The following is an 11,928-nucleotide window of genomic DNA, read 5'->3' on the forward strand; positions in this document are numbered from 1 at the left end:
GGCGGCCCTTCGCGGCCCGGCTTTCTTCGCAGGGCCTGGGGTGTAGCCAGTCCTGAGGAGAGGGTGGCTTTTTCCCGCAGTCGTTCAAGTTCGCGTAGTTATTCACCGCGTTTAACTTCGTTTCAGTGCTCTTTGGGCCAGCCCCTGAAAGCAAGACGGAGCTACCTTATGTAATAGCCGCCTTTCTGCCTGCCCCGATCATGGAAAAGGCAGAACAAACAAACAAAAAAACAAGAGCTATGCTATGCTTTCACATAGTGAGAGGCACTGGAAAACTCTCTTTAAACAGCCAAGTTGCTTGTGGCATCCTTCAAATCTTGATCTTCGTTTTTCCTTCTATATAATGTAATCTTCTTTACACTTTTTTGTGAATTAAAACGCTTTGGGAATATTTTATGCATCCAAATGCTTAATAGATAATATAACTTATATTCTTAAATCCTTACACAAATTAAAATGCTTGTAGCTGACATAATTCTCCAAAATGTGATGCTCCTTTGGTTTTTGCTTGGAAACTTCCAGAAGTTCTTTGTAATTTTAATTGTTCTAGCAGCAGTGTTAGGTAACTTAATTGATCAACCACAAGTGTCCTCGTGGAAAAAAAAGTACATTATTCAATACAATGACAAATAATACAATAAATTTGTCTTTGGTTTGGGTTTGTTTTTCTCCTCTGGCAATCTTGGTTTCAAGTTCTGATTAAGAACTAAATAAAAATTAGTTTAATAGTCTGCTAGTTCTTATCTGTACACAGTAACATCACCAAAGTGAAATATTCAGGAGAAATTAAGAATAGGAAGAGCACTGGGACAACATGGTAGGAAATACTGTATCTCCACATTGTCCCTTAACCTAGTGAGTGCTAGACTTCAATACACAAGATAACTGTGCTGCTTAATGGCCTGTGCTTAAACTTGCTTAGTTTACTTTTACTGACTTCATTGCTTCTTCAGTTGCTTTTCTGCAGCACCAGCACAATGTGTCCCCTAAAGCATTAGGAACAGTGGGCAAGTGTTTGTTGTCCGAAAAGAAACAACTGGCTGAAAGTTGTTTAAATGTGAGCTTGATCTAACATGCCTTTGTCACCTCAGCGAGTGACCTGCATGTCACTGCAATAGTAAGACACTTCTGAGTATTTTAAGCTGCAATGCTATTTCTGTTAAGAGATGAAAAGCAACAATTTGAATAAACGTCAAAATACCTGCATCAGTTGAGAGATCAGAGAATTCAAACTATCCTACCTAATTCTCAGGTTTTTTACTGCACTTTAGAAACAAGGTGGTGTGGTGTTTTTTCTTTGAAGAAACCATGCTTTTGAGGAGGTGGTGTTATTTTTGCTCTCCTTTAGCTACTGAACTGCAGCCATCATACTGAATACTTACAGTGGTGATAATATACAGTATTTTAATTCAGTGACATACTACATTCTTGTCAGAGCTCTGAAGTTATTCTAATTTCAAATTCAAAACATCAGCCTTGCCTGTAGTGCAAGCTTGATTTCCCCATATCTTTTGTTAGGTTTATTTTTTTTTAAAGCCTAGTTTAGAAATAATAATTTAGAAATTTGTTTAGAGATACCTAGGTTAGATGTTGATATTTATTTATTTGTTTAATGTTATGGTTTATTTATGTGTTTTATTGAAAGTCTTACTTTCAAGTGATTCTCATTTTGGGACATGTAAATAGTCAGAGAGGTATTTTGCCCCCCTTAAAAGTTAGCAGGGACTTGTATATATGGTAGTGGAAGAAGACTGTAATGGGACACTGTCTTACGATTTTTGCAAATAGACCAAAATGATCATTGCACAAATAATTTCAAGGTGGAGAGCTCGTTCGGGTCAGTTATCTGCACAGAGGGTGCGTAACAACTTCCAAAGGTTTTGAGATTACAGCTTGCTCTTTTACCCTGTTCTAATTACCCCAAATCATGTGGGTAATCCATTTGAAAACCAAACTGATTTTGATTTTGCCCTGCTAGCCTTACATTTTCCTGTTTGATTCTTCTATTAATTTCTTCTAGCAGAAGATGGGAGATAGTATGCCTGTTGCTGCCTTCCATTAAAACTGCTGGGTGGGTGGCACAAGGCAGTTGCATCTTGACCTGTTTTGTTTTGGGTTTTTGTTTTGTTTTTTAAGAAAAGGGTGATTTGTTAAATATACCGCAAACAATTTCACTTCCTAATTTCCTCTATCCAAACTTCATTCAAAAGTGTGTTATTTTTTCCTTGTCATCGTTTATGTTAATCAGAACATGTACATTGGCAACTATGTCTCTCATATTGCAGCTTTGTGTCTCTTGCTTTTCTTTCTGCTTATTGTTTCTTCTTCCTGGATTTCCTGTGAAGTCAGCTCTCTCCACAGAAGTGTGATAAAATCACACTTCTTATTTCCCCAGAGGTTTTGACAGGCATTTCATGGAAAGCTTCATTTTAGTCTCATGGAACCAGGGATAAGCTAATTTGTAGGAGTTTAAAAAGAACAATGTATATGAAAAACCTAGGTAATCGATGGTTATTTGAGACTATTGTGCAAAGTACAATAACAAGAAGAGCTGAATGAACCACAACATCTACAATATAAGATGAGATTCATTACGCAAAAGATTGTAAAGCTGACTTACTAACAATTTAAATAAGAACACTGGGTGCTGTGTTTTAGGACTTAGGCACCTGAGACTGTGCTGCACAAGTGTTTGTTGAAGTCTGGAGACTGTGACTGGAGATCTTTCCAGCAGTTTCAACACAGACTCAGGCCTCTAATGAAAATGCAGTACATGGTAGTTGCTGGTGATAAATGTATCCTTCTGTACAACAACCATTTCATTAACCTTTAGTGCTCAGGACTTCACATAGTGAGCTAGTGGCTTCCAGTATGAACTTCACTGAGAGAAATTTTGTGGACATCCATTTTGTAAAATTTGCTAACAAATGGATAAACTGGCAGATGAGCTGGGAGTGCTTCATTCAGAGCAATTTAGTTAATTTCTGTATTTTTTTGGTATAGTGGACCTCATTTTTCCTTTGAATAGTGTCTGTCCAGTGCCCTTTTTATGTTGTACTACTAGTGATCACGCACAAAAAGCAGTGCAATGTTAAAAGGGCATTGGCCAGCAATACTATCTGCGTTACTCATTGTTGTTGTTGTTGTTATTATTGTCAAAAGTCACAACTATATATCTGAGACCAGAAGGTGTTTTGAAAAACAACTGTAAAATGGGATTTTACAAGTTTGGTTTTTTTGCACTCACTATCTTGTCGTTATTTGCCAAGGAGAAATGTTCACTGGTCTTTTAAATGACAAATGCCATCAGCTCTATGTGTGTGTTTCCTTAGAAATAAGTGCCCTACAAAGAGGAAGGAACACTGTGTAGTATTCTTATTTCCTATAATGTGTTCTAGAGAAATGTTACAGGTGTGGAGTTGACTCAGGTTGTTGCACTGTGTGCATCAGCAATCATCCATATCGCTCCACTCTATTCCTCTGTTAGTTTGTATTTTCTTGTTAAGAATCTTGGAGCCTTCAAACCCTAAGAGTTCTCAAACTTTTTATATGGAGTTACTGTTTTTGTTAGAAAGAAATACCTTTATTGAGATTTATGAAATACACCCCCACTTTGATGGTGCTCTAACATGCATGTGGTAATGCACACCCACAATGTTGGGAAATGAGTGTGTGTCTGAGTGCATTTTAAAGAGATTGAACACCATCAAATGGGAAGAATAAACTCTGGTGTCCAGAAAATGTTCCCTGTAACGAAGTTTAAGAAGATCTGTCTGACAGCAGTTTAGAATCTTTGCTTGCAAATACAAATCTAAGAAATAAATAAATTTGGGAATGTCGTTTCCAGTTAAAACAGCAGCAAATTGTTTGAAATTGAATTTCTGACAGATCTGTTAAGTGTTTTGTTGGGTCTTTTTCTCCTTTTTTTTTCCTTCTTGGTCAGTGGAATGACAGGGATTATGAATAATAATAATAATAATAATAATGCCTTGAAAGATATGAGTTCTTATGTGTCTGTATCAGGACTTGGTGAACATTAACCTTATCCAATTCTCCATGATCCACAGAAACCACTATCTGACTCGACCTGTTTTTTCCAATACATATTTTGAGTGTATTGATTATGTGTACAGAATTCTTGCTGCTAACGAATGCTCTGACTTTATTGCACTACTGTACTTTACAGCTAGCAGTGCAATAGTATTGTCAAAGCATCTGAAAGCAGAGTACGCAGCAATGGCTTGAGTCTTGCCTCAGAGTTTCTAACACTTTCTTCTAAGCCTGTGAGTAAATTAAAAATTTACATTTCAAAAACTGCATTTTCTGTGTGACTGTTGTACAATACTTATCATAGGAAGGGTCCTAAGCTATAACATCAAGGTGAGATTTTTTGCCCATGTATGTTTCCTGAAATACAGCAAGAAACAAATATTTATAAAATAAAAGAAAAATGGATCGTAATGGAGGAACATATGGCAGTGCTTATAAACATGCTTTGAAATTGCTGATAATAAATTTTGTTTCTTTTAGAGTTAGCCTGCTTTCAGGAGAAAGCAGTGATACTGAACTGTGTTAATATTTTCATTAAGCACAAATCTTAAAATTATAGCCACACAATGGATAAGCATTCAGCTTCAACGTTCAATTTTGGATGTCTTGAATCATAGTAGTAGCATGGTATTAGCAGCTTACTGTCGTTCTGTAAATCTCAAATTATCAATATTGAATATTTCAGGAACTCAGCTTCATGGATAATTTTAAAAGCCACCCGTATTCATTGTCTGTTTTCCCAATAATTAATAATTAGATGAAGGAGTTGGAGAAAAGCAAAAACCAATCTTTTGGGGGTGCCTGCCCCCAGAAATTAAAACCTAAAAATACTTGCTAGTGGAAGAGGCCAGAAATGATTGAGCAGTTAGGAAAAAATCCCTCATGAACTCTTTAAAAATACATAGTGTAATAAAAAGTATTTTATTCTCACATTTTATCATCATTGGTTTCTGGGGTAAATGTGTGAAGGAGTGTTGTTGGGCAGATGGTTAAGTCATGGGCGTAACAGGTGAAAGCTTTCTCTTTGATTTATAGATGCTGAAGGTCTTTACTAGATTTATTTTCCTTAAGAGAAAATTTTCCTTTTCTTACTATTTGAAAATTTACTGAAGGTGTGTATGTGTATGAAATCATACATTTTCACTATGTCAGAAAGGGAGTTTTCCTTGTAGAGTATCTTGGATCGGACACTATTCCTTTAGGCTATCTGAAGTTCCAGATCCTCAGAGGTCTTAATGGCAGTTCCTCTAGGTGGATGCCAAGGCTGATGGCTAAAACATAAACATCATTTTGGTATCCAGGCCTGACGACAGGCTACATTCAAAGGCTACTGAAGTTTGTCACTTTAGCTACCGCTATAGCACTGCTCGTTAGTATTTTCGGATACAGCTAACAAAGACTTGTTCTGATCCTTTAAAAAGTTGTAATGGTTACCTCATGGTTAATCTTAATATAAATAGTAAAAAACAAGTTAAGTAAGTGACAAGCATTTTTAATTTGCTTTCATCATTCTCTTCTGTGACTGTAAAATCCCCAAATTATCACGTTAAGAAATTCATGAGTTTTTCATGAACTGGGAAAACTGCCTTTCTTTATGGCAGGATTCCTTAATAGATATTAAAATTGCAGACTATAATTAATTAGGTAATAATGCTATCAGCAGACTGTTTCACAAGGCAATTAGATAATTCTCTGGTGGCTTATTTATCCCAAGGAAAGAAATAATGATGTCATCAATTTTATCGTCTATTTGTCAGTCTGGTTTATTGGGGAATAATAAAATGTGTGATGGGTATTACACCCATCTGAGAGAATTCATTCCTAATATAATTAATAATAAAATCTCTGTTGATATGCTTGGATCCTGAGCACTTATTCATAATCTCTGTTGTGTAAATAACTGAGTATTGCAGTTTTGCTAACAGAGCTTTTAATGTTTGAAAAGAGAAGCAACTAGCCAAGAAAAAGCTCTAAAAAATTATAGCAAATATGCTAATATTTCAGCAAAAAAATTCAAACATCTCCTGCATCCAGTGGAGATCAGTTTAAAAAAGGTGCATGTTCTTTTCTGGTGATAGAACTTACCTTTTTGGTGGTAAAACTTCTTTAAAACTTCATCTGGGTATGTTTCGCATTGCAAGGGCACATATAACATAGGAAGAGACGGAAATGTTTCCATGCGTTGTGGGGAGCTGCATGAAAAAGGTACTAATGTCAAGATTCAGAGAGAACGTTTTGGTAATTTGGGTTAGGCAAATGGAAAGAAGATAAAGTTAATGTATGTGTGTGTACACACATTTAATTCTTATACATCAGAGGAAAATGGTTATGTTTAAAGTCTGAAAGCTTATTGCTTTATATTTTTCAGGCTAGAAGTGTGTCAGCATAATTGGCAAACATTAACTAATTGAATAGATTGGAGGAATAGAAAACTTACTTTTATAGTACATGAACCTGTAAAATGGAGGCATCTGGCTTCTGCTTTCCTGAAATACAGGAAAGGCGAATGGTTGGGTTTTTTCTACAATTTTTGGTTTTTAATATACTGTGGCTGATCTTAAGTGTTTTAGTTCCAGAAAGCAGAATCTGATCTGGATTATATTCAACACAGACTGGAGTTTGAAATAATGAAAAGTCTTCCTGATAATCCAGCAGCAGAGGTAGTATTTTCAGATTAAATTAATACATTTTACTGCATTTTGCATAAAGTTGGTAATAAATGGGTAATTTTCTTTAACCCTAAAATGTATGTGGCTGTTCTTTTATCTATTTGTTAGTTGGTTGTTGTTATTATTATACATGTCTTGTATCATGTATCAAGACAACTGGCCTAACTTCTCGGTATAGTGAAATTCTCCCATGTTCTGCCTTGAGAAGTGAGTAGTAGTGCTAACACTTGAATTTAAGAGACAGGTTCCAATCTGAGCTAAAATGCACCCTTGCACTGAGATCAAAGATAATCTTGCTAATAAGCAATGACTAAATTCAGATTTGGGGGAGAGATGAGAGGAAGAGGAAAACAATAAATGGCATCATGTAAATGATTTTATAAATAAGCCCGTGTCTCCATGTATATTGTGACGTATCGTGGAAAAATAATCGGTTTAGTGAGAAGTACATAATTTAATCCAACTCAGAAAAGCCATTAAAATTCAACAACACCATAAATCCATCCTCCTGTATTTGCTGTGCTGTTTTATTAACACTATCTATAATTTTTGCTTATGAAGAATTAAATCTATACATGAAACATGCTCACAGCTATGCTTTTCATTGTAAACGGTTCTTTCATGTTGTATTTTAGTGGCTCTAATGCCTACGTTTTAACTGGTATGTGGCCACATTAATTTTCTCTTCTTAAATAGTTTAAATGTACATTTATTTCTACATAGGAAAATCCAGTTGCTCTCTTGGAAGAACTCTCAGTGGTGAAATCTCGTTATAAAACTTTATGTATGCAGCTGGAAAAAGTTTCCATAGAGCAGAGAGAATCCATGAAGGGCATCCGTGCTGCTCTAGAGAACACAATGAAGATGGTTCAGGCATTGCAGCAACATACTAATCTTGAGGTAGTTTTTTCATTTTACTCACTTGGGTCTCACTCCTGTATATGAATATGTATTTGTGTAACCGTTATGTAGATGGTGAGTAGTTTCACTGGAAACTGTTATATGTGTAGACTCTTAGAAGATAAGACAACTGTTCACCAGAAGAAATGTTTGCAAGATTGGAGCTCTTTTTGTAAATCAAAACCCTGATTCATCACTCAACAGTTAGGCTAGCGGTATTCAGTTTTGGAGTTGAAGTAATACCATAATAGTGTGAATAAGGTGACACAGGTTTGAATAGTTTCATAAAAATTGATGCCTCTGTGCCCAGCTGTATCCCAGTTCTATACTGACATTTTTTAAAAGTAGCTACCTTAAAGAAATTAGAAAATTAAAACAATTTTTAAAAGAAAAAAAGCTTTTAAATGGCAAATGTATTTTCACTGTCTAAAGTGAGGAAGTTAAAACCAACACATTATAACATACGCAGTGGAATTACTGTTAGTGCAAAGAAGTAAGTTTTTCTTAGTATGATAATATCTATCAATTTAAAAAACCCAACAACAAACAACACATTTTCCTATGTGGTCTTCAGACACTGCTTCATTACAGTTTTGAAGAGGTTGTGAAAGCATTAATTTTGTCCCTCTACAAATAAGGTGATTTAGATTAAAAAAGCTAATTGTCTAAAGATAGTCTAGTGACAAAGACAGAACTAGTGGGACTAAAACATATTCCCAGATCTTGTCTCTCATTTTAACATTCGTATGACAGTGCCTCAAGATTGTGAACAGCTCTAGCCAAGTTACTGGTAAGTCTTTATAGATCAAGTGTACTGCATAATGGTTTAACAGACAGTGGCTGTATGTCACAGAAAGGAAAAAATACTTTCTTTCTCTGTGTTCCAAGGATATTTGGATTTTGTTAAAGTGGAAGACTCTTCACTCTTGAGTTATATTTAGACCTTTTAGATAAAGGTTTTCTTGTACTGTGTATAGTTCGTAAACCAAAGATGGATTAAAGTGTTATGGAAAAATGTAAGTCTTTAGGTGAAATACTTCTTTTTATTGAATAATTTATGTTCTTTCCATTGAATCATTTATAGTATTGATGTTAAAGGAATATTAGGTTTGGATTTTTCAGAAATACTTAGCTTGTAAACTTGCTTTAATTTGAAGGACAGTAGGAGTCTACTATTAGTTTCCATGAAAAAAAGGCTACACAAACATTGAGTTCTTCTGTAAATATCATCACCCTAGGAACTGAAATTATCAAGAGTCCTCTGTGTTTGTCTTTTTTTTTCCTAGCGCTTACCTCTCTCAGAAGAAGAACAGACTGCAGCACAGCAGTTAACCTGCCAAACTGTTAAAGAAATGGAATCGCTAGTCGAAGAGGTAATTAGGCCACAGAGTGTCAGTATTCCAGAAACCATTAATCCTAAGTAGCTCAACTGAAGTCAGAAGGGCTGGTTTTGTGACTTAATACCTCTCAATTGAATGGAATTTTTCAGAAATGGGACTGAAGTTTCTAACAAACCTTTTCCTTTTTATTGTATACTCATTATGATTTGTTCCAATTCAGTTGTCCACAAAGGAAAAATTTGCTTTGATGGAAGACTTTGTTCCCCTTTTTCAATTGGGATATGTTTTATGTTTCTTTTCAGAGATGCAGTTGGTTGCTCTTGTCGATCCTGTTCTGTTAACTCATTATATAAGAAGCCTTTGGGTGGGAGTGATGAATGTAATTTATTCATTGATGTGTATCAAAATGGAGAGAAATTTAATTTCCTGTAAAATATTAAATAAATTTTGGAATATGAGTAACAATAAGTATATTCTAACTGTAATGCAGTTGAACATAGATCTAAACTAAAACTTGTTATAAAGTTAGATGTTCTCCTATAGCTGCTCAAAGCACAAACTTCTAATATAATTATCTGTGAAGATTTGGTCTGAGTCTCACCTTAAAAGCTTATTAAAGAAGGTTCATGAAGTGTAATTATCGTATTGTCCTTATCTTTTTCTACATGTCTGCTCACTGCCCACTACTCTTCTGTCAAAGGATGCCTCGCTTTCTGTCCCTTTGTTGCCATGGTTAGTTTGCATGAAAGCCATCTGGGATCTTGCAGCTTCATTTACTCTTTGTTTGCAAATATCTTCTCCTACCTTGATAAACACTCTTAATTTCTGTCTTGCCATTATTTAATTTTAAAGCACCTAAGATACAGATAGCATAAAATAGGCCCAATGCAAAATGTAGCTCTATCCTACAGCTACTGAGGCCAGTGTAATTGGTATCAATCGCTATGTTGTCACTGAATGTGTTTTGAAGGTGTTTTCTGCAAGCAGAAAGAATGGAAAGGTGTCACAAAGGTCCTGGGATGTTTTCATCAGTGCTGGTATTTCTGGCCAAGGAGAGCTAGATATAGCTACCTTCAGCTTGTCAGAGCCGTCAGCCTCTGAAGGTTGCTTGGGAATAGGAAAACCATCTTTTTCTTTGCTGCATGTGCAGTGCTTTCAGCTAGATCCATACCGGAATGTAAAGGAGAAAGCTGAACAGGCTCATCTGCCTTATATATAAATCTTTCTGTGTCTCTTAATTTTATTTGAAACCATGGTTTGTTTAGTGCCTAAGATTTTGCTGTTGACTTCAGTGGCTGCAAGATCCTTGGTTATCCACTGGTAAAATGTAATTACTCATGCAAAAAATGAAATTGTAAAAAAAAAAAAAAATTAAACAAAATTCCAACAAATCCTGATGTTATCTCTTGTTTATTTTTAGCCATTTTGCTCAGAATCTGCAGTCCCTAGCTCAACTGAAGGTATGCGCTGAAAGAATAATCTTCCTGCTGTTCCCCCCCCCCCCACCCCACATACCCGGCCCCAGTAAGTAAGCTTTGTGAATAGTATCAATCTCTCAAGAGTTCCATTTCTAATACTGAACTCCAATAGTTCTGTACTATTTAAGCATATGAATTTACCATCTAGAATCCAGGGAGTAATGAATTAAACTGTTTTACTTTCTGAAAAGGGCAGATATTGTAAATAACGTCAGCTGACAAATAAGGGCTGCATTACCCCTAGTACAGTAGGGGCAAATCTCACAGTAAGTAGGAATAGGCTGAGACCTGTCATTTAAAAAAAAACAGAGCCTATGATGCTTGGTAAATTCACTGTTTCCATTCTCAAGCACTAGTAACTACATACACTTTTATGTGAAGAATTTAGACTTTAATATAAGAAACTGACTCAGTTACATTCCACATATAGTTCCCACGTCTGAGAGTTTTTCTTGCTTTTGGTAGGATTGAAGTGGATACTGTTGTGTTTATGGTCTGGAAAAAATGGTGTACTAGTCTTATCATAGAAATAGCTCTTTCTTAATCCAGTTATCCCTACTTATAGAAAGGAATTTTTCTAGTTCTTTTTTTTTTTAAAAACAAAACAACCAACTACTCATTGAGAGACCAAACTTGTTAATCCGTATCAGATCTTAATTGAATGATTTTTCATTGGGTCTGCAGATATAATGATAGTTTGGAGAGAATATCTTCCTCTTCTCCTTCCTCTTGCTGGAAAATGACCTTTAGACCCATTGAGAGGGCTTCTTAAAAAGTAACGAAAATTCTTTCTATCTTTGGCCTAATTTCTGAAGAAACAAATATCTTCTTTTTCCAATTTTTTAGAATTGCAGTTCAAACCATTGACTGAGGAAGTACTTATGACTGTACCAAGGAGTATCAGAAGTACTGTTAAACTGGCAGACTTGAACAATTTCTACAGGGAGTTATTTAACCACTTCATTGTAAATAAGAACAGGTAAGACTTAAAGCCATCCATTAGTAAGAATTTTGTAAGCGGTAAAGATATTCAACCTTTTCAAATTAAACAGGTAGTTAACCATTCACTGCTATATTATAACTTCATAATTTGATTTGACCCCCCTACATCCTTCCTGGTTAGGCACACACCCCAAAATGTTAGGCCATCATACAAAGCCCCCTAAATTAATTTGTATAAAAATGGCTTGTATGGTTTGATCATTTTCAAAACTGCAGGTCAGGTTCTTCAGAAACAGATTTTTTTCACTTTCGTTTCACTGCACAGATGTCCAAAAGTGGGTCTGTTCAGGCAAGTTTTGCTGATACAGCCATGCTGCCAAACCCGTTTAGCTTTCAGAATCTGCATCCAGAGTGGAAAAGCAAAGCCCTGATGCTAAACTACGACCCCTGAACCCTGCCCTACCCATACCAACCCCTCCTGCCTCCTCAAGCTCTCACCCCTATCTGGGATGCATGCTGCAGATTTATTGCAGGCTGATGTTAAAAATA

The 11,928-nt window shown here is 35.7% G+C and overlaps 1 protein-coding gene across 1 annotated transcript; it reads left to right on the forward strand.

Moving 5' to 3' along the window:
* Positions 1-6,625: 6,625 nt before the first annotated feature.
* On the forward strand, positions 6,626-11,416 carry SKA2 (spindle and kinetochore associated complex subunit 2; the record flags this gene model as incomplete). The annotated part of the gene is made up of 5 exons (XM_010293323.1): positions 6,626-6,710; positions 7,443-7,619; positions 8,906-8,992; positions 10,380-10,419; positions 11,284-11,416. Coding segments are annotated over exons 1-5 (470 nt in total), but the record flags the coding sequence as incomplete, so codon positions are not given.
* Between the last annotated feature and the right edge of the window lie 512 nt (positions 11,417-11,928).

The sequence above is a fragment of the Phaethon lepturus genome, unplaced genomic scaffold (genome assembly GCF_000687285.1).
Source record: "Phaethon lepturus isolate BGI_N335 unplaced genomic scaffold, ASM68728v1 scaffold54788, whole genome shotgun sequence".
NCBI lineage: Eukaryota > Metazoa > Chordata > Aves > Phaethontiformes > Phaethontidae > Phaethon > Phaethon lepturus.